This window comes from Malaclemys terrapin, chromosome 5 (genome assembly GCF_027887155.1).
Source record: "Malaclemys terrapin pileata isolate rMalTer1 chromosome 5, rMalTer1.hap1, whole genome shotgun sequence".
Lineage (NCBI taxonomy): Eukaryota > Metazoa > Chordata > Testudines > Emydidae > Malaclemys > Malaclemys terrapin.
In genome coordinates this window covers 30,309,075-30,332,858 of record NC_071509.1, presented here as the reverse complement: position 1 = coordinate 30,332,858, position 23,784 = coordinate 30,309,075, and the positions used below count along the sequence as shown (strand labels likewise).

At 39.8% G+C, this 23,784-nt stretch overlaps 1 protein-coding gene across 4 annotated transcripts in view; it reads right to left on the bottom strand.

Moving 5' to 3' along the window:
* The window catches only part of CC2D2A (coiled-coil and C2 domain containing 2A), a 220,186-nt gene that overhangs the window by 16,278 nt on the left and 180,124 nt on the right, over positions 1 to 23,784 (bottom strand). For all 4 annotated transcript variants that reach the window (XM_054029653.1, XM_054029652.1, XM_054029654.1 and 1 more), the window contains 6 exons: positions 20,131 to 20,298; positions 13,789 to 13,894; positions 12,668 to 12,777; positions 12,421 to 12,517; positions 9,276 to 9,374; positions 3,424 to 3,600 (listed from right to left, as the gene is read on the bottom strand). In XM_054029653.1, the coding sequence (XP_053885628.1) occupies positions 3,424 to 3,600; positions 9,276 to 9,374; positions 12,421 to 12,517; positions 12,668 to 12,777; positions 13,789 to 13,894; positions 20,131 to 20,298 (757 nt within the window). The remainder of the gene's footprint in view (positions 1 to 3,423; positions 3,601 to 9,275; positions 9,375 to 12,420; positions 12,518 to 12,667; positions 12,778 to 13,788; positions 13,895 to 20,130; positions 20,299 to 23,784) is intronic.

Below are 23,784 nucleotides of genomic sequence, written 5' to 3'. Positions count from 1 at the left end.
TTCAGTTTAATTTGTTCCTTTCCTTATGAGCCTCTTTCAACATTGTAGATTATTTTATTGTTTTCCATTTACTATCCCACTCTTTTAAAATTGGATTATATGAAACCACACAGAATGTTTGTTAAAGTAATAATCTAGTTTGAATCAGTCTAAGTTAAATAACATTATAAATAAAAAAACTTTTGTTTACTAGCTACAAGTTACAATATTTCAATTGTCTTAGATATTAAATAGACTCAAAGGCAGATGCCGTTGATTAAAGTCTAGCTCCGCTGAAGTCAATGGTAAAACTCCCACTGACTTCAGTGGGGCCAGAACTTCACGTCAAATACACAGCAAAAGTACTGGTGCAAGAAATTACTGAACCCCGTTTGTCACACCGATCCTCTCTTTTTCTGCTATACTTAATTCTTCAAATGTTAGCAAATAGAAAATCTACATTGATAGTTTCCTTACCTCAGTAGCATTTCTCTCTTCTAGTATTAGTTACAATACACTTTAGTGGCACAGAATAATTATGCTACAATTTAGTTTTGATAACTAGTGTTCTCTGACACTGAGAAAAGGATTCTCACATTCTATCTTGTCTATCTGTTCTTTATGTCTGATAAAGTCTTTGCTGCATCTTCACAGTGGATGATATTTCATTCCCTTTCTAGCTCTTACATCTGGCATTCTGACCAGGGACAACTAGCTAATACTATATCTATAATCAAAGAAAACAAATGAAGTCAGTGAGAAAGGACTTATCAAAAATGTAAACTTTTCTATTACATAAAGTGTGCAATTTGGTCTGTAACAATGTTATAAACACAGGGCCAACATTTCAGAATTTCATGCATTACCATCACAATAATATGTACTATTTTGGTAATTGGCCATGAAAATTAATATGTGCACAAAATTATAAAATTTGGCCACCATTTATTTTAATAACAGAAATATCAAAATTCATAATTATATAGTCTATGATATTTAACAATGAACTCTGAATTTCATTTATCAAGAAATACCTTTAGACAGGAATTTATTTGAATTGTAACTATTTTTCATTCTGAAAAAATATTGGCGACAGGTCTCTATATATATTATATATATATATATAAAAAAGGGTCAATTTTTTCCCGTAAAGCTTACAACAATTTCTCTCTGCAGTTAATTATTGTATATAGAATAGAACTGTGGAAATGACCTGGTATATTAACGATGCTTCAAGGCTGTTGTGTAAATCTTTACAGCTTCATATATTAGTGCTAATTTGCCATGTCACTAAGCTAATTAACCTTGAATTTACCCATGAAAGAACAAATTTACAAATCATGTTTCCCTTTCTTTGTTTTCCACGGCATTACATTGCAACAATTCTCATAGCACACTGCACTATGACCAGTACTGAACAAACAATATGAAATTGAGACTGTAATTCCATAAGAGGGAGAGCAAAGTTTGCTTTAGTTGTTTCTGCAATGATCAATGCTCTAAAAAATGAATTATACTTCCAGAGTTCAAAATTTGCTTAGTTTTAATTTTCTATAATACATAGATATGATCCATCCTCCCCAACTCCTCTTCATCTTCAAATAAACTGCTACTGGAGCAGTTAAGTCAGGGGTTCTCAAAGTGGGAGTTGGGACCCCTCAGGGGGGTCACAAGGTTATTACATGGGGGGTCGTGAGCTGACAGCCTCCACCCCAAACCCTGCTTTGCATCCAGCATTTATAATGGTGTTAAATATATAAAAATGTGCACTCAGAGGCTTGGTATGTGAAAGGGGTCACCAGTACAAAAGTTTGAGAACCACTGAGTTAAGTCCAAAGCAAAATATGAGAAGCTGCTGTTTGTGCAGAAGCAACATGGATATATCCTGACTGACTGTATCTCAGAGTATGTCTACACAGCAAAAGCTGTGCACAAAATAGCATACCCACGCTAGGGTGAACCCAGCTAATGTGAATAACAATAGCAGTGAAGACAGCGTATCGTGGGCCGTACATGCTCATATGCACCTTAGGTATGTAGTCAGCTCACTAGCCCACTCTGAAGCCTGTGCTGTGCTGTCTTTACTGTCATTGTTACCCCTACAACTGGATTTAAGCTAGTTTGGCCATGCCTGGATAGGCTAGCTTTTGCTGTGTAGACATACCCTGAGAATGAACTGCATACGGGTACAAGAAGTGACGAGATTTTGGGAGAGGGGTTGTTTTTTGAACACAGACTTTTTCTGTTGTTGCACAAGCATGTCTTTTTAGTTTGGTGAAGGAAGTAAAAGAACTAGGTCAAGAATGAAAAAAAAACTCCTACTTAGAAATATCTTCAAGAGATTTACAGGACAGGAGATGACATTAATATGAATGGCATAATATAATAACTAGTGAACAGCAAATAATGCAAGTTTTGAATTAATTCACTTTGCATCCCTTTTGTGTTCTCTTTCCCCAAATACTTGTGTGATCAAGTTTTACTAGCAAGAATGCTTGTGGGAAGCAAATGTTAAGCTTGTATGTTCAAATACTTATGGAATGTGAAAATTAAACTTATTTTTAAATGAGCATTTTAACCAGAAAACTGATGAGTCACCCTCATCTAGGTGAGGGAAACATACAAAATCATCTGAAATATGTGTTCAATCTCAACTAAGCAAGACAGCTCAAATTATGATTAAGAAGCCAGAGACATTATTACACTTGCAAAAAATGTCATGTAATTATGAATAACAAAATACATAAGAGAAAACAGATCTGTTTGCACATAGTCTGTGAAGAGAAAAAGAGATTAAATTTATTAAATAAATTATACATCACAAATTGTTCACTCAGATCTACTATATAATGCACCTCCCAAGTTTGCCTGAGTGTTTGAATATCCATTTTTTTAAAATAACTCAATTCTGTTAAAGATAAATCAGAAAGCAAAGATTTCATTACAATTTAAAAACAAAATTGTTTTAGCATTACTTTTAAATTATAAAAAATACATGCAAGTGCTCAGAAACACTAATACTGGTCAGTTAAAAATTACTGAATCAAGTTTAATTCAAATGCAGGTTCTCAAACTGTGGGTCGGGACCCCCAAGTGGGTCGCAACCCCATTTTAATGGGGTCACCAGTGCCAGCATTAGACTTGCTGGACCCAGGGCTGAAGCTAAAGCCCGAACTCTACTCCCACCCAAGGTGGCGGGGCTCAGGCTGCAGCCCCCTCTCCTCCTACCCGAGGCAGTGGAGCTCGGTCTCTGCCACCCTTCCGGGGTCACGTGGTTGTCAGAAGGGGGTTGCGGTGCAATTATGTTTGAGAACTCCTGTTTCACTTTTACAGTGTAACTCAGTCAAGATCTGTATCCATGTTATATACCATATTAAAATTACTTATTTACACGCATATCAAGAATCTTGGCACCAAAAGCAAAATTTGAAAGGTGTTAGTTACCTTTTCCCGAACTGGATCTCCAGGAATAAGCTGTGGTTCAATAGTAATAAACAGTGTTATGTAGGACCCCTCACTCAGACTTCGGACAGAATCATATCCTCTCTCATTTCCTAGGTTCTTTTCTTTACCGTAGCCAAGGAGTACTGGAGGAATATCTATCTTAAATGTGCCATCAATCTATGAAGTAGACAGAGAAATATTAATCCATACACATCAATCATTCATGACCAATAATGATAATAATTTCAAAATAAAAAAAAAATGCTTCTTCAAGTTTTAGCATTCAGAAAGGCCGTGTCGCCAATGCCAACACTGCTCTTGGCTCTTCCACCTGAATCCAGACAGAGAACCCAACCATGGATGCCTCTAGCCAGGTCCTGGTGTGGATTTGCAGAGACTGTTGTCTGCATTTTCTTGTCACAGAAAATCAGGATGGGAAAACCATCCAGTGTGAGAGGTACTCACTGGTAGAATCTCTCAGGAAGCAGGTGCGAGAGCTACAGGAGGAGGATGAAGAGCATCCATGTACAGGAAGAATTAATTGAAAACGTGCTCCTGGAGACCTCTACATTTGAGGAAGAAATCCAGCTGGAAAGGACTGAGATAGCAGTACCAGGGGAGGAGGAAACTGCTGCTCTTCACAGGCAGGAACCTGGCTGCTCAACCCTGCTTCCAACCTACTGTCCACAGAGATACCATTGTGCTACCCTGGCAACAAGAGATGAAGAATCTCCCCCAAATGTGGAGGAGGAGAAGCCATGTACCCCCAAGCAGGGAGGATCAAGGCCACCACGCCCAAGAAGAAACATAGGGTAGTGATTGTAGGTGACTCCCTTCTAAGGAGGACGAAGGCACCCATCTGGAGGCCTGACCTGGCATCCTTGGAGGTGTGCTGCCTGCCAGGGGCCCATTATCCAAGACATTCTGGAAGGACTGACGAGGATCATCCGCCTTCTGACTACTACCCCATCCTGCTCTTCCATGTGGGCAATAGTGATACTGCAAGACATGATTCTGAGCAGATCAGAAGTGACTACAGGACTCTAGGAGGGTGAAGGAGTTGGGAGCCCAGGTGGTATTCTCATCGATCCTTCCAGTCAAGGGTAGGGGCCCGGGCTGAGATGGACACGTCCTGGAGGTAGATACATGGCTGAGTGAATGGTGTCACCAAGAAGGCTTCAGCTTCCTCAACCAAGAGATCCTGTTCCGAGAAGAAGTACTGCTGAGTAGAGATGGGGTCCACCTATCATGGAAGGGGAAGAGTATCTTTGGACATAGACTGGCTAACCTGTTGAAAGTCTCTGGGTAAGGATAAAAGGGGTCAGAAAACAAGGGTGATGTCATGGTAGGTGTCTTCCATAGACCACCTAAACAGAAAGATGAGATGGAGATATCCCATCTCATCTCCTAGAACTGGAAGGGACCTTGAAAGGTCATCGAGTCCAGCCCCCTGCCTTCCTTAGCAGGACCAAGTACTGATTTTGCCCCAGATCCCCAAGTGGCCCCCTCAAGGATTGAACTCACAACCCTGGGTTTAGCAGGCCAATGCTCAAACCAGGCTTTTTTTAAACAACTAATAAAATCATCCAAAACACAAGATGTGGTGGTGGTGGGGGACTTCAATTACTGAGACGTGTTAGGAAAATAATACAGCGGGGCATAGATTTTCAAACAAGTACTTGGAATGTACTGGCAACAACTTTTTTTTCTTTATTAACAGAAGGTGGAGAAGCGACTAGCAGAGAGACTATTCTGGATTTGATTCTGACAAACAGGGAGGAACTAGTTGAGAATCTGAAGGTGGAAGGCAGCTTGGGTAAAAGTGATCATGATTTTAAGGAATGGTAGCATGGAAAACAGCAGAATAAAGACAACTGACTTCAAGAAGGCAGACTTTAGCAAATCAAAGAACTGGTAGATAAGATCCCATGGGGAAAAAGAGTTCAGGAGAACTGGAAGTTTTTTAAAGAGACATTATTAATGGCACACAATAGCAAACTATACCAATGCATAGGAAAGCTAGGAAGTATGGTAAGAGGGCCCCCTAGCTTAACCAAGAGAACTTCAGTGACCTGCAGCTCAAATAAGAATCATATAAAAAGTAGAAACTATGTTAAATTACACAGGATGAATATAAAAACAATATAAACATGTAGGAACAATTAGAAAGGTCAAGGCATAAAACAAGATTAAACTAGTTAGGGATGTAAAGCGTAACAAGAACGCATTTTACAAATATACGAGAAGCTAGAGGATGACCTAGGCCAGAGTAGGCCCATTATTCAATGAGGAGGGAAAGGAAATAACAGAAAACGCAACAATGGCTGAAGTGTTAAATGTTTCAGTTTTCACCAAAAAAGTTAGCAGTGACTGGATGACTAACATAGTGAACATCAGTTTAAATGGAGTAGAATCTAAGGTTAAAATAAGAAAAGAACAAGTTAAGAATTACTTAGAAATATTAGGTATCTTCAAGTCAGCAGGGCCTGATGAAATACATCCGAGAATACTTAAGGAACTGTCTGAAGAGATCTCTGAGCCATTAGAGATTATCTTTGAGAACTTGTGGAGGATGGGAGAGATACTTGAGGACTAGAAAAAGGCAAATATAGTACCTATCTGTAAAAATAGGAATAAAAACAACCCAAAGAATTATAGACCAGTCAACTTAACTTCAAGTGCCTAGAAAGACAATGGAGCAAACAAACAATCAATTGGTAAGCACGTAGAAGAAAATAAGTAACAGTCAACATGGATTTATCAAGAACAAATTATGTCAAACCAATTTAATATCCTTCTTTGATAGGGCAACAAGCCTTGTGGATAGGGGGAAGCAGTAGATGTGATATATCTCGAGTTTAGTAAGGCTTTTGATACTGTCTCACATGACCTTCTCATAAACAAACTAGAAAAATATAGCCTAAATGAACCTACTATAAGGTGGGTGAACAACTGGCTGGAAAACCATACTCAAAGAGTAGTTATCAATGGTTCACAATCAAGCTGGAAGGACATATTGAATGGGGTCCTGCAGGGATCTGTCCCGATTCTATTCAATATCTTAATAAGTTATTTGGATAATGGTATAGAGAGTATACTTTAAGTTTGCAAATGATACCAAGATGGGAGAGGGGTACGTAAGCTTTGGAGGACAGGATTAGAATTCAAAATTATATTGACAAGCTGGAGAAATGGCCTAATCATAGAATCATAGACTTAAAGGTCAGATGGGACCATTATGATCGTCTAGTCTGACCTCATGCCCAACACAGGCCACAGAATCTCACCCACCCACTCCTGTATCAAACCCCTAACCCAGTGGTTCTCAAACTAGGGCCGCCGCTTGTTCAGGGAAAGCCCCTGGCAGGCCGGGACGGTTTGTTTACCTGCTGTGTCCGCAGGTTTGGCATAAAGGACAAAGCAGACCCAAATGTCCCTTAGTTCCTTCGCCATTACAGAATTCCAAAGCTAAAGGATTCTGGAGTAGCAGGGAAGGAAGGCAGGTCATGGGATCCACATGAATAAAACATTTTAAAGAAACTGTAAATAACTTTCTTTCTACTTTGGAGTATTTGTCTATGGGGATCACACTCTAGATGATTGGTTAGCAGTCATCTCCTCAAGAAAGTGGCTGGCAGAAGTCCTATCGGACCCTAAGGCTTCAGCACTGCTGTACAAAACTAGACATCAGATCTAGCAGCCCAAACCAGAGAGTAGTCATGTGTAAACATGTACACTAATCTCCATGTAGCTACCCTTTAAATCTCTGAGCACAGGAACATTCTTCAAGCATGCAGAAGTGGTAACTTCGGCGCTGGCTGACAGTGCTCTAATATGAGGGTAGTAATTTAGTTACCTCACAGAAAATCTTTATGCAATTAAACACCCATTTTGAGAGACTCTGGCTTGAAATAGCCAGTCCTCTAGACCTGTCCCCAAAGCCTACAAAAAGTCTGAGTGACTTGAAAAAGGGTTTGTTCTGTGGAAGTAGTAAAACAGTACCCTCAACACACCAAGTGTGTGAAGTCTAGCCTCCCAGTACTTGAATGAGGCTTAGGGGAAAAGATGAATGGACTCATGAAGGTGAAAGTCTGAAACCACTTTAGGTAAGAAGGGGTAAGGTCTGCAATAGAGGTCTCTGGTGTAAGTCACGTTGAGCAGTCCAGATAAAAAATATTTTTTACTTGGATCTATATGTCGGCCTTGTAGCAGGCCTTCATGATGTAAACTAGAATGTCCTGCACTTCAGAGCAGCAACTTCTATCCATAATGCTCAGCCAGCTAACATCCAAGCTGTCTGATGCGGCGATGAAGGATCCATGTGAAGGACCTGCCCCTGATCCTGGGAAATAATGCCTGAAAGGTTTGGAAGTGTGATTGGAGGCTGCGTTGACAGGCACATCAGTTCCAAGTACCAAAACTGTCAAACCCATGCTGTTGCTATCGGTATTAGTAAGGTTTTGTTCTGTCTCACTTTTTTGAGGACTGTGGGGAGTAGCGGAATCAGTGGAAAATCATATATCAGGTCCCTCTTCCAAGGATTCAGGAATGCATCCAAAAGGAAACCCAGACTCATCCCTCCAATGAAGCAATACAGTTGGTACTTCTTGTTCATGCTGGTAGCACAAAGGTCTGCAGTGGAAAGTCCCACTTGAGTAAGATTTATAGGAAGACAGAATCTTTGAGAGCCCATGTCAAGGTTCCTTCCCCACTCTGAACTTTAGGGGACAGATGTGGGGACCTGCATGAAAACCTCTAAGCTTAACTACCAGCTTAGATCTGCTTTTGCTGCCACCACCCAAATAGTTTGAGTCATTTGGGAAACTCTGTCTTCCCCTCAAAAACCTTTCCCTCCCTGGGTAGCCTTGAGAGACTCCTCCACCAATTCCCTGGTGAACACCGATCCAAACCCCTTGGATCTTAAAACAAGGAAAAATCAATCAGGTTCTTTAAAAGAAGCCTTTTAATTAAAGAAAGAAAGGTAAAAATCATCTCTGTAAAATCAGGATGGAAAATAACTTTACAGGGTAATCAGATTCAAAGAGCCCAGAGGAACCCCCTCTAGCCTTAGGTTCAAAGTTACAGCAAACAGAGGTAACCCTCTAGCAAAAGGTACATTTACAAGTTGAGAAAACAAAGATAAACCTAACACGCCTTGCCTGGCTGTTACTTACAAGTTTGAAACATGAGAGACTTGTTCAGAAGATTTGGAGAGCATGGATTGATGTCTGGTCCCTCTTAATCCCAAGAGTGAACAACCCCCAAAACAAAGAGCACAAACAAAAGCCTTCCGCCCACCAAGATTTGAAAGTATCTTGTCCCCTTATTGGTCCTTTGGGTCAGGTGTCAGCCAGGTTACCTGAGCTTCTTAACCGTTTACAGGTAAAAGGATTTTGGAGTTTCTGGCCAGGAGGGATTTTATAGTATTACACACAGGAGGGCTGTTACCCTTCCCTTTATAGTTATGACAGCCCATTTGTGATTGATAGCACACTTCCTGCTGAGACAGTCTGATGGGTTTTTCTGAATGTTTGGTAAGTGTATGTAAGAGCTATGGAGTAACTTGATTCTGTATATATCAATCTCACAGATGAACTGCCTCCTGACAGAGAGGGGATGTTCTTGCTTCACCTTGTTTGTTGACATAGGATTGACAGAACTGTAGTATTGTCTTGTCAGGACTTACCTGGTAGCTCCCTGGAGATATTAAATGCAAGATAAGACTCCTATACAACAGGTATAGTTAAGAGGTAATGACATCACTGTTGTCAAAACTATAGGAGACAGATCAGATGTTTCACTACAGGCATCTTCCAAACCTATAATTCATACTCCAGTTTACTGATACTTACCCTTGTTTGAAAGTATATGGTAGAAAATGGAATCCGAACACATCCCAGCCAATGTCTCTCAACACGAGTGTGGATTCCACTTCCTCTTTCACGATCATCCTAGAAAAAAATTGCAAAATAGGTATTCTAACAATACAATGTACACAAATTTACAAGCAGACTTCATTCCCTTTAAGTGTCTTAAACTTTCTCAGTGGCTTAATCAAGTTATTAAAATTTCTAATTAGTAATGGATTTTTAAATAAAATTTGTTACAAATACTGGTTAAACTATTAAGATAATAATATTTGTTTCTTGAAGCATCCAAATGTGCTTGACACTGTGCAAACACGAAAGAAGGAATGGCCATTGCTACAATGAGCTTATGTTTTAGGGCCCTAGACTTGCAATAAGCCCTGTGCAAGAGGACCCCTGTGCCAGCACAGAGCTCTATTAACTTTAGGGGGTTGCCTAAGCAAAGCACATTAAGCCCCAGTCCTGTAATGAAAAAGTTTCAATTGTATTAAAAAAGCTTTCTGGACTGAGCAGTTGATAAGATATGTGAATAATAAACCAGAAAAATGGGCAGAGGAGATGACAAGAGATGCTTTGTAGAATTGCGCATTCATGTTCCCTTATATGTAAAATCACAGAATTGCACTTGTCTAGACAGACAAATAACTAGCCCTGTGTGTGTACCTATAAAAGACTTGTAGGTGGATATCAGGATGAACAGGTACAAAGGAGATACAGATCTGGGTACGCACACACAACTGTGTTTGCAAAGCGTGTGTGCCAGGGCAGATTTAGCATGGGTCCCTGGGTTCATCAGCACCCACAGAAATAATTAAACGCAGAGTGCCAAACTTGAATGGTGTTGTGACCCCATGTGCTAAGTCACAATGCCACTGACTCAAATTTGACTCAGCCTCACCGCTGACAGTTGGGCCAAACCTGAGCGGCACTGTGACCTTGTGCACCAGGTCACAATACATGGAGCTGGCAGCCTGGCCCAACTCTGCAGGACAAGCGCTGCCGTTGGTGTGAGAGTGCAGGGTGAACTCACACCCAAGCACCCCCCCCCTTCCCAGGGCTTCCCCTCTGCACTAGAATAGAATTAGGGTTGCAGTGCCAAGGGACAGGGTGCTGCTGTGGGTGGCCAGTGCCCCCCTTAACTAGAATTCAAAATCATGTCCAAGAAGAGTTTAGTATAGTGCCCCTATTGAATCAGGAGGCTACATCCACCCGAGTGCATGCATCCTTTTTTAACTGAAGATCAAGCATGTTAATTTTGGCCTTGATTTCCAACTTCTATAGAACAACACATTTTTGCTTATACAAAACCAGGCACAAGTACTGTATATTAAACAGAGATGTATAATTAGCTATATTCACACGCCCAATTTGTGTGTGCTCATCCAGTGATGTGGACATTTAAATGCCCAGGCCTACTTCAAAAGTGAAAATCTAGCTGTGATGGCGTATGCAAACCCCACATTGGGCTGGAAGGGGTTTAAAGGACAATATTGGGCCCAAGTAGCCCTGTCTCTCCAACCCTGAAGAGCAAGCTCCAGCTGAAGAAGGGACTGAAAAGGGAGGAACCCAGCTCAGAAGGGAATGGCTAGGGAGGACAGATCTACCCTGAAAGCTCCTGACAGGGGCACCAGAGAAGCCTCCCTGAGGGATGTGAGACTATATGCTGAGCCTGGTTGGCACTGATGGTATGGCTACCTTTCATTTTTCTTTCCATCTTATCTGGGGCTGAAAGCTGGGAGACAAAAGCAGTGGTACGAAATGACCCAGGAGGGTAACTCAGAGGGCACCCTGGGGGGCCAGATACTGTTGACTCTCCTAGAGCCCTGGGTTGCAGCGTGGTGGAGTGAGTGGGCCCAGGTTCCCCTACCACTGCCTCCACTACAGGAGGGACTCGAGCCACTTGTACTTCTCACCATGGCTCTGAGTAAAGAAGAACCTGGACTGAAAGACTTAGAAAGGGGGGCATTTGGTGCGCTAACCACTAGGCAACCTAACCCACCAAGGACACTATTACATTATTTCTTAATAAATCTGTATTGAGTTAACATATGGATTCATGTTGTCATTCAATGATTTCCGTATTAAACATGATCAATATACAAGTAAAAAGATGATACTGGTCCAAATGCCAGCTCTGCAAATTCAGCCTGGGATCTGAAAGTCAAGCTGGGATCCTTCCTTCTCACGCTTCATCCCCTGCAATAAAAGTTTTGCAGACCAAATTCGTCCCTCTGTGACATCTGTGCATTTAATATTTTTTGCCTGAGATTTTTTAAAAGTGCTGAGCATTGGCATCATTCTATTCCCATTGAATTCAACAGTAAAACTCTCACTGATTTAAGTAGAAGCAGAGTTAGGCCACAGCTGAGAGCTTTTGAAAATTCCATCTTAATTACTACTATTATTTATTATTATTTATCTAGTGCCTAAAAATGAAAGGCACAATGCAAAACAAATAGAAAGACATAGATCCTGCCCCAAAGAACTTGCAATCTAGAATCAGACAAAACACACACACACACACACAAATCAAACAACAAAGCAACAGATGTGGGTTTGAACAAGTATAACTTGGAATTGGAATTTAGCAAACACTTCTGATAATGAACAAGAAGAAATAAAATCCAGTTTACTCTCCCATTGGCTATGTTGGCTCTACACTGCTACCAGGATTAAAAAGCAGTAAAATCCTCATTTTTGTCACTGAAGTCAGCACATATTATTGACTACACATACAAGCTCAAGCCTTAGGCAGCAGAAAACAGACTGAGTACCTGGACTTTGCACAGCACTGCTTTGTTCAGGTGGGTTGACAATACAATGGAACAAGGATCTTACAATCTAGATTGGACGTAATATAGCTAGGAATGACAACAATGGGAAAAGGAAAGGAGCTTGGGAGGATGAAGGTTGTAACAGTGAAAGTTCATGACACGAATATGAGAGTATGATATATTACGTCTAATACATTACAGTAGAACCCCTATTTTATGAACTAATTGGGGAGGGAGGAGATCATTGTGATTATTTTTCCCATACTCAGGAGAAACAGCCATAATATTCAGTGATGTTCTTAATATCAAAGACACTGACTTAAATGTCAAAATGGTCCTTCAGACACCAAGCTCACCTCTAAGACATCATAGAGTACTTCATCAAAAATGTTAATGAACACTTCATCCTTCACTGATTGCAAACTTGTGGTGCTGTAGTCACCATTAGGAGCTCTGTCAAAATAAAATATTAGTGATTTATAAAGAATACAGAAAAACTGTACTATATTAAACTTTACATTCATTTACACACTCAAACAAAAATGTTACTCAAGGACATACTGTGAATCTCAAAACCAATAACTTGTTTTCATTTACTCATACCTAAATGGAAGTTCAAGTTCCTCATTCCAGTTGGGGTTTGGCCCCTCTGCTGTTGTTGTCCTGCAGACTGTTCGCTGAAAAGAAACTTCTACAAAAGGATGGACTAAAGCCTTCAAAATACAATTAAAATGAAAATAAAAATAGACAATAATTTGGCAGAACATTTGTAAATTGTCAATTTTTCAACGTATGTAATAAAATGAAAATAATATATGAAAGATATGTTCATTTGTTGACTTCTGTGACAAACACAGAATTCTGCATTTCATGGGCTTCTAACATTTTAGGGTGTTGATTTTTGTTTGTAACTCTAATATTCTTGAAAAGAAATATATAGTCAAACTACTGACATGTGTCCACAGTCTTAAATTTCACCTTCAGATTTTTGTGTAGAATTAAGCCTGAATTAAAAAGGATCTATCAGACAGGTTCAAATTTAGCAACAGGCAAAGGATGCTAGTTACCTGAAAAAGCTAATTAAAACAGATTATGTGACCCAATCAGCCCACTGAAAGATGTACATTTGTGTCTTACTATCTGTAATCAAAGAACAAAACTTTTTGATACTATCATGGTTCTCTCTGTATCTGGCCCTTCTTACTACCTGTTTTAGTTAAATTAATCTTGGACTAGAAATAACAAAACCCTAATATTATCTTTTTAAAAATGCCAGAAAGAGGAATTTATCTAGTGTCCAAAAGTGTGAAAGGAACCATACAAAAATTTTTAAAAAATCAGGACATTATAGTGTTTCTAAAAAGGGCAACAAATGTAAAATCAAAACAAAAACAGAAGCAAGAACAGTGGGTCTCCATCCTCTCCCTTCAGGATGCTAAATTTGGCTTCCAATTGCCATCGGAAATTTAGTCTCCATTTCAACCTCACTGATAATATGATCTAACCAGTCAATGTTACTGCTTAGAAGAAAGGGAAACAACCCGGTATGACCAAGTATCAGAGGGGTAGCCGTGTTAATCTAGATCTGTAAAAAACAACAGAGAGTCCTGTGGCACCTTATAGACTAACAGACGTATTGGAGCATAAGCTTTCATGGGTGAATGCCCACTTCGTCAGACGCATGACCAAATTACCATTCAATTTATGTCAATATTATACTGTACCTGGTTGAAAGCCCAATCAATGCTGTGGGTTGGGCTCTGAAGTGATGGAGATGCTGCAAACATCTCATTAAAGGACCTTGAAGATCTGGATGGCTGTTGAAGTTTGCTAGGAAGGAAAATATATAACTGTGACAGAGAACACACAAGAGAAAGTTATTTATCTTATAGTAACTGGAAGTTCTTCAAGATGTGTTATCCCTATGGGGGATCCACGTGTCCAATCAGAGAATTCTTGAAAGCAGTGTCCACAGATCTGCGCATGGACCCTCACTCTCCTCATGCCTCCAACCGAGGAGCTAAAGGGTGGAGTAGACCAACCACCTCTCCAGTTCCTTCTATATCAGGAATCCCACCATGATCTGAAGCAGAAAAGAAGGAGGGCAGGCAGTGGAATACATACAGGGACCACACATCTAATTAAGTAACTTTCTCTTCTCCTTGGAGTGCTGGTCCCTGTGTGTATTCCACTGTGGGTGACTGATGACGAGCAGTACTCAAGTAGGAGGAGAGTGTGAGGATGCAGGCGGCAGAGCCAACTGAAGCACTACCATGCCAAAGGCCGCATCAGTGGAGTTCTGTACTAAAAAATAATGTCTCACAAACGTGCGGAAGGAACTCCATGTGGCTGCTTCGCAAATGTCAAGTACAGGTACTTCTTGAAGTGATTCCATTGATGTCATTTGTTCTTTTGTAGAATGAGCTCTCCACCCCATAAAGGGGAGGAAGATTATGCAGCTGAAAGAGTAAGATAGAGCACAAGATCTATTTAGAGATTCTCTGAGAGCATTCAGCTTGACCTTGAACTCGTTCTGCTACAGCGATAAACAATCTACGAGGTTTTCTGATTGGCTTTGACCTTTGCAGAAAAAGGGCTAAGGTTCATTTCACAACAAAGGAATGAAGTCTCCTCTCTTCTTCAGATGCATTTAGTTTCATAAAATACACAGGTAAGTGGATTGACTGGTTCAGGTGACTCTCCGAAGCTACTTTGGTGGTGAACTTAGGATGTAAACACAATGAAACTTTGCTTCTATGGAACATGGTGTAAAGTGAATCTACCTTCAGTGCTTCGAGCTCATCCACCCTCCTGGCTCAGGTGATGGCTATCAGAAATGCAATCTTCATGAATAGGAGAGACATGGAACATGTAGCTAGTGGTTTGAAGGGAGGCTTAGTGAGCACCAAAAGAACAAGGGTGAAGTCCCATTGAGGAGTAGGTTTCCTTACTGGCAAAAAAGTTCTGTTTAGACACTTCCAGAATCTGGTAGTCAGTGGGTGAGCAAAAATTGAGTAATCATGTGAAGGTGGGTGGTATGCACTGATTGCTGCCAGATGAATCTGTAAAGAGCTAATTGAAAGACCTGCTGTTTTGAGGGAAAGACGACAGTTCAGAATATGGGCAATATCCAGAGATCTGGGAATCTAAGTTTTTGTTGCGCCCAGACAGAGAAATGTTTCCACTTGGCTAAGTAGCATTTTGTAGCGGAATCTTTTCTACTATTAGTAAGGATGTTTTGCACAGCTTCAGAGGATGAATATTCTAGAGTTGATGCCCATCCAAAAACCACACCCTGAGATGGAATGCTTGAAGGTTAGGAGGCTTGATTCTGCCCTTCATTCTGGGTCAAGAGACAGGAAAAGGACTGAAAGCTGATCAGCAACTGAGATGATGTGTGTAAGAAACTCAAGAATCAAAACTATCTGGGCCACTGGGAGCAGCGAGGGGGAAATGAGAATGACTCATGCCTTGTCCTGATTAATTTTCCGTAAAAAGTAGCAGTGCTAAGGAAAGCACAGTTCAGATGGTTTGACCACCGAAGAAGGAGAGCGTCGTCCTGAAAGCAGCATCCTCTAGGGCTCCTCTGGAGTAGTATATGTTGCACTCTCTGTTCATTTAAGAGGTGAACATGTCACTTGTGGGGGTTCCTTATAGAGCAAAAATACTGTTTACCATGGAGTTGTGTAACTCCTCACTTGTGATCAACAGCAAGGCACATTTGATTCCCTGGAAGGCGAACTGCCAACAGGGTGATTTGATTGCTGATGCACTAATTCCATGAAGTGACTGCTTCTGAACACAGGGGAATGGGTCTTGCTCCTCCCTGCTTGTTAATGTAAAAGACTGTTATCATATTGTCTGACATTATGAGGACATGATGACCTTGTATAAACTGGAGAAAGGCTTTGCAAGCCTCTCAGACTGGCTGTAATTCCAGAATGCTGATATGCATTCTGGTCTCTCAGGATGTCTAAGAGCCCTGTGCTGTGCAGCTGTCCATATGAGCTCCCCAGCCTAAAAGGGAGGCATCTGTAATGATCATCCTGTCTGGTTAGGGGGAAAGGAAGGGAATGCCCATCCATACCTAGCAGGGGATTCTTCCACCATAGTAGAGATGACATTACTTTGATCGAAACAGTTACTATGGTGTTCATGGTGAAAACACTGTTTGATGCCATGCTTGCAGGCAAAGATGGAGTCTGGTGAATGGTGTGACATAAGTACATGAAGCCATATACCCCAGGAGAGAAAGACAAGTTCTGATTGGTGTTTGTGGGTTGTTCATGACCTGATCTGTGAGGTCATTTACCACCTGGAACCTGCCCATTGGCACACAAGCCCTTGCCATGACAGAATTTAAGGACTCTCCAATGAAGTCTAAAGTCTGCACTGGAGTGAGAACAGACTTTTACGAGTTTATGCTGATCCCTAGGGAAGATGAATTGAAGCACTGATGAAGTAGACTCTTAGGATTCTTGATGTGCTTCGCAACGAGAAGCCAGTCTTTGAGATGGGGAAGACAATGAAACCATGATGCCCGATGTTACCGAAAAGACCTTGGTAAAGACCCTGGGGCAGAAGCAAGGCTGAATGGGAGCTCTCTGTATTGAAAATGGTTGGAGCCCACTATGAATATGAGAAAACATCTGTGAGTGGGGTAAATGTCCACGTGAAAGTACATGTCCTTCATACTGAGAGCTGTAAACCAAGCCCTTTTCCAGGGATGGGATTATAGATACCAACGTGACCATGCAAAATTTCAGTTTGTGAATAAAGCAGTTGAGATGGCGGAGATCACTGGTCCCAGCACATGTCCTTGGGGGACCCCGCTATTTACCTCTCTTCACTGTGAAAACTGAACATTTATTCCTACCCTTCCTTCCTTTTCCATGGGGTCAGAAAAAAGCTCTGACTGTCCTCTCAGAGAGGAGGGGTTGATTGACTCCCTACCAGATCTTGTCGACTCTACAGGTTAATACAGGTCCCATGGTCCCCAGTATGGCCAGTAAGAGAGGTCAAAAGGTGGTTGTGGAAGTCCCCATGGCATAGCATACCAAAAGTTCCAATACAGGTGCTGAGGTGGAGGTTGATTCCAGCCAGGTCCGGGTCCACTGTCTGGAAAGTTATGCCTCAGAGGAGGAAACATCAGTTCATCAGGTCGTTCAGAGTCTCCTCACAAAGAAAATGTTGATTCCCTATTCGTCAGTGGTACTGATGGCTCCCTGGAGGGAAGCCACGGCTGGAGATGGAAAGGGAGACAGACTCCTCCCATAATATGCACCTCCTGTGTTGGAGACTGGGGATCCAGGAGAGCAAAAATGTCATCAGGAAGGGGTGTAAGCCTTTGCTTTCACTAGAGTGGAAAGGGATCCTGTACACCTGAACTGATGGAGCCAGAGTAGTTACAGTTTGTGCCACAGTTGAGTGAGGCAGAGCTGTACTGTTGGTGGTTAACGTGCTTGATGGTTGCCTTTTATCGGTGCCATCAGTTCCCATTAAGGCTCAGTTGGTACTGGAGGTACTGTTGCCACAAGACAGCAGTCTCGTACCAATGGAGCCATGAACTCATAGGCCTTCATGTCATGACACTGAGACTTAGGGCATTCTAAGTCCTCAAGGGCTGTGCAGGAAAAGTCGATGTAGGCAGAATTGTATCTAACTTTTTTGAAGCTTGGATGTTTACGGGAATGGTCTCTGCCCTCCCAACAAGACTCTGATGCAGGATCTGTGAGAATAGATTCCCCCTCTCCTAAGTCAGACCTCGTGGAAGAAGGCACACTCCTTGCTGAGCACAGCGTGGTCTCATGGCCTGGGTCTGACGAAGGCCTCAGCTTTCTCCAGTGAATGCTTGGTAAGGCAAAGTTCCCACTCATCGGTATGGAAAGAATGGTAGATACTGCACTTTGCCACAAAGTGAGCTTCCCCAAGGCAGTACAGTCAGCACTGATGCTCACTGCTGACTGAGAAGGAGTGTTGGCAAGAAGCACAGATTTTGAAGTTCAGTCCCAGTAAAGAGGGAAAGAGGGGAGCCAGTGAATACCCTGGGAGGGTAATCTAACTATTGAACTATAAAATTTAGCTAAAAACTATAGGGTAAAATCCTAAAACTATTTATAAAAAACATCTACATATGTATTTACAGATTGAAGAATAAAGGAAGACAAAGCTCCAGACACTGGAGATTCTGACCCAGGCCACCTGGCCATAGGAAGGAAATGGAGAGGCAGTCGGTCCGCTCTGCCCTTTATCTCTTTGGTCAGGTGCACGAGGACAGCGAAAGCACATGCATGGACCTTGCTTTCAAGAATTCTCTGACTCCGGGCGCATGGAGCACATGTGTACACAGTGGACTACAGATAGGGACCAGGACTCAAATAACTACTGAATATTAATCCTCACTTCATTAAATATGTAGTTAGCTGTACAGAACTTGTTTTTACTCTAAAAATATTTTTGACATCTTCTCAAACTTTTACGATATCATAATCTGAAAGTTATACTTTACATTTATTCCTCAAAGTGAATTTATTTATGAAAGGCCAATAAAACGTATAAGTTATGGTAAGTAGGTAGAGTAGCAGAGGGGCCCAATTCCGCATGTTCAATAACTGACTATCACTAATTAGCTCTGGGAGCAGTTCAAAAATGTAGTCTTACTTGGAAATTGCTCCTGTTTATGAGAGAGAGTTTTTCAAGTTTTGAAGCATAATCTAAGGCTTGCTGTTCAGTCAGACTTTTGAGCGAGCATTATTTTGCTTTTGTTTTACGTTCAGATTAGTTGGATCAAATGTCTTAAGCCTACAATTATTACGAAGAAAAAGACTGTTTATAAGTTAGTTTTGAGTTGTGTTCTCTTTTCACTAATTAAGTGTAGAGTGGAAAGGTATGTTTGTTATAAAAGCCCCATAAAATAAGAAAAATAATACAATGCATTCTTACAAGATTTGAGGTGATATTTAAGCAAGTGTATCTGAAGGTAGGATTGAGCTTCAAAATTAGTACAGTGGAACTACATTAGGTTAATTCCATTGGTTAATGCTTTGCCAATTAAAATGCTTAAAATGAATACATGAAGGTAGAAGAGCAAGAGCTAATATGAAAGATATACAGTAGAACTTTGATTCTACAAAGACCGATTTCATGAACAATCGGTTATACAAACCAGTCTTACTGAGGAGTGGGAGTCAGGGGAAACCACATAACAAAAGTGATGTTAATGAACAAGTCGATATCCCTTCATATTCTGATGTCTTCAATGTACTGGAAATTGCTTTGCAGTAGTTTGAAGGACAAGAAAAAAGAGACGCAGTGCACCATACTACAATTTATGCACCTTACCTACCGTGATTTTGAGATGATAAATTTTATGAACTTCTTAATCTCCAATTAGTTTGTAATACTGGGGCTCCACTGTGCATAAAATAACTATTGGTTTGTAGAAAATACTATTTGGAATCTCTTTTATTACATCTAATCTATCTACTCTTATTTAATATAAGTACAAGGGATATAGTATAAGTACTGGATATAATTAAAAGACATGATATTCATAAGTGTTTTAGAGATAGCATGTCTGATATTACCTGTCTGTTTATATTCTCAAAAATCTCAAATTATCTTCCAATTATTTTTTCTCAGGTAGCCTAATATGCACAATAAACCAGTGATTTTAGCAGGCACTATTAGATGAAAACATAATTCTAAGGAACTTGCAAAACAGCAATACTTGTACTATTAAACAACATAATCGATCAATTTGTAAATTTATCTCTTTGTGTTATTATCATGAGGATAAAAACAATCATTTCATTTAATACACATAAAGCCAAATTTTCAGAACTGGCCACTTAACTGTGCTAAAAAAATTTCCTTACACATGCATCTGTACTCCAAAACCAGCGATTTAAACACAGCTTTTGCATGCAAATTTCACAAAAGCAATTTATATAGCCGATTTTGAAAATGTAGCCTCCAGTATGAAAAAGATTTTTAAAAAGGCAATTGAAGAGCTACTAGAAAGAGAAAGAACATTTCCAACTAGAAGTCTTTTAAAGGGTTCATACCTTAAAATAGGTTTTCTCACTGGGATATCATAAGCTCTAATGATGTTCACTAAAAGATTTATGTCTCCATCTGATAGATTCTGTGCTGTAATTTTCTTCCTCTCCTTTCTTCTTGGCTTTAGTGGTCGCTTTGGCTCCGCCAGTTTAAAAAGACTGAGTCCTAAATTACTAGAAATCATAAGAAAGAGTTTTAGTCTTTTCTACACAGGATCCAGAGTTCTAATTCTCCCTTGACACATACACAAAACTACGCACTTAAAAGAAAGAGAAATATATACTCTTGGTGTCATTTATTGTGAAATATGTTAATTGTTTATTAGCACAGAAATGGCATTTTGTATTTTATAAATTTTAAATGAAATATACAGAAGAATCATATCATAACTAAGTGAGAATATGAAATAAAATTAATTTAAAAACTTCAATACGGATCTAACATACTATAATTATATAAACAAGATGCCTATTAGATGACATTATCCAATGTATGTAATACACCCAAAAAATCTAAGCCCAGAACTATCTACGACAAACAGCAGGCTACAAAGGGGAAACAGAAATTAATGTACCATGACATACCCTGGGTCATCAGAACTTATAACACAAGGCAAAGCAGAATAAAAAGAAAAACAGGAAAAGAATAAAAACAGATGTGTGCAAAAACATACATGAATGATCCTAACTATACAAACATATTTTGAATTATAGAAAGCATTCCAGAACCAATTTTAAAAAGCAACTGCTAGCCAAGGTCAACTTCTCATTATGTGCAACTACGAAAGTGCATTATTCTTGTAAAAACAGTATAAAAAGGTGAATTACTTTTTTTAAATAGGAAAATTCACTAAACATATTTTAATAGATTTCCCATGTTCCAGAGTATTGTGCATATTTTAAATCTATTAATAATATAATCTGATTAGCAAACAATGCTCAGTACAAGTCAGTATTAATCATGTGGAAATCAGTATCAGTCAAGCTAATTTCATTTTAAACGAACTGGGAAATTAACTATAAATGTTATTTCTCATTCTGCAACATGAAAATACTGAACCAAAAAAATTGTTTCTTTGTTGAAAAGCAGCAAGTCTCTGTTTTGCCAGCAGATGGGACTATTTAGGTTTATATTGTTGAATCAAAATAATATTTTAAGGACACAATGGTGCAGTAAACAAAGTTTACTAGTAGCAAAGAAATGCAATTCTCATTCATTATCTATCTGCTTAAACGGATTTAAAACAAACAAATGCTAGTTAATGTCATTTATATGTTGGTGATGCAGAGTAAGGGCTTGTCTACACTACCACGCGGGGTTGATCTAAGATACGCAACTTCAGCTACGTGAATACTGTAGCTGAAATCAACGTACTTAGATCTACTTACCGCGGAGTCTTCACTGCAGTAAGTCGACAGCTGACGCTCTCCCATCGACTCCACTTGCGTTTCTCGTTCTGGTGGAGTACCGGAGTCGATGGGAGAGCGCTCAGCGGTCAATTTATCTAGTGTCTATACTAGACGCAATAAATTGACCCCCACTGGATCGATCGCTGCCCGCCGATCCGCCAGGTAGTATAGACAAGCCCAAAGACTTGAAATAGAGGAGGCATGGAAACATAGTACAAAAAGTCAGAGTCACAAAACAACAACAAACAAATCAAACAAACAAAAAAACAAACATATTACATACATAATAGTCTGGCAAGAAAAGAGAAGAGATTTCAAAGGCAAAAATATGTTTGAGCAGAAGTAAAGAGACATATGGGAAGTGCCCAGCAGCAAGGTGTCGACATATATGTAAAGCACAGGGTAACAAAAATGCACTTTTAAAATTTATTTCATGCTATTTGCAAGGCATCTCCTTGTGTCTTTTCTCAAATCTATCCATCCACATCCTCTTCCACAACTCTCTTTTCCCTCTGATCTCTTCGCTCTTTTCTCAAGATGTCTTAGAATTGTGCAGCAAGAAAGGTTAGAAGTCTAAACAGCAACTTTTTCATGATCAGTTTTTTACTTGTTTGTGTTTCAAACTTTAAGTCCAAGATCAAGATCATAACAACATTATGTAAACTTACATTTGTACCTCCTTTCATCAAGAAAGGACTCAGTATCTTTATTTATATATGCACATTTAGATGCCTATTTATTATTGTTTTTCAAGCACATTACAACATTGCTAGGTGCCTCACTAAATAAATAAAAACCAGGCCCTAGGCCCAAAGAGCATATCATGTAAATTAAACATGACAGAATATGTGAGGATCCTAACTTAATTAAAGGGGGCTGAAGTAGAAAGGAAACATGTGGGGGACAATGCTAACATGGGTGTGGTATTTCTTTTGGTTTATTTAGTTTTTTGTTACCTTTCTTTCCCCTGCACATTTCTTGTAGATATGAGGGCTGAAGTGACTTTTTAGGAGGGAACTAAAGAAGATGAGGAAAGTTGCAATGAACAGGGCTGGGGAGGGCATTCTAAGCACTGGGATCAGCACAGACAAAGAGAGTGAGATGATCTTAGGGAAGGAGATGAAAGGAGCACTAAGGCTGACATTAGTGGTGGAGTGGACAGGGTAGTGAGATGTGCATAGCATACTCTAGGAAGCCATTAAAAGAATACCAACATTATACAGATATAGTATACACATTTACTTGTCCATACATACTCAGATATACATTTTATATATGTTCCCACAGATACATACACACATATTATTGGAACTATTTCATCCATCAGCACAGTAAAGCTACATCTGAATGAAACATGGCAGCTGTTCAATACTTCACAGCAAAATCACAGACCAGTGTACAACAGGAAGTAAATAACATAATATCCAGCAGAAACTACACTGGGATTGAAAATGTCTACTCTGCAAATCATCAGGATTGTGTTTTTATATTTATAGCTTTCCTGTTAGAAGGAAAGACAAGTAATTTCTAACACCTCTTACACACATACACACACACACACAGAATATGCAATATGAAGCAAGCCAAGCCTCCTAGAATCTGGGAGAGGTGAAGAGCAGAATTCATTTTGATATCTTCTATGGAAAATATTAAGTGAATCCTATTTACTGTATTTAGCAATTAGAAACTATGGTGATGATACTCAACCAATTCCCATGATATAGATAAACAGATTTAAGTTTAATCTGAAACAATGCAATTGCAGCCTCACAGTCTCCCCTGGCACCATGCTGAGACATTTGCTCAGCACTGATTCAGTGGGAAGAATGCTGACTATTGAACCACCAAAGCCACCACATTTGGGTCTTACTTGGAGTCAGTCATTCAAGTACATTCTAAGCTGGACTCTCCTTAAGCTTATGAGGTCAGATGTTATCAGAGACTGAAGTAATATGGCAGCATATAAATAAGGGTTACTGTGAATGAATACTTCTGCTGAAAATAGCATATTACATTAAAACATTTATGATGCAGTTTTCTTGCAGTTATTTAAACACTTGTGTATTTTGGCACAGATGAGCATAGTCCTTACAGAATAATATAGCATTATGCTAAATTTAAAACATTAGTAAACATGGAGTACAACACTAAATTTTTGTAGTAAAGAAATAATTATGAGCTTAGAAACAAGGATAATTTAAAATTAGTAATTTAAATTATTTTAGATATGATAAAAACTTTTTTCCCTTA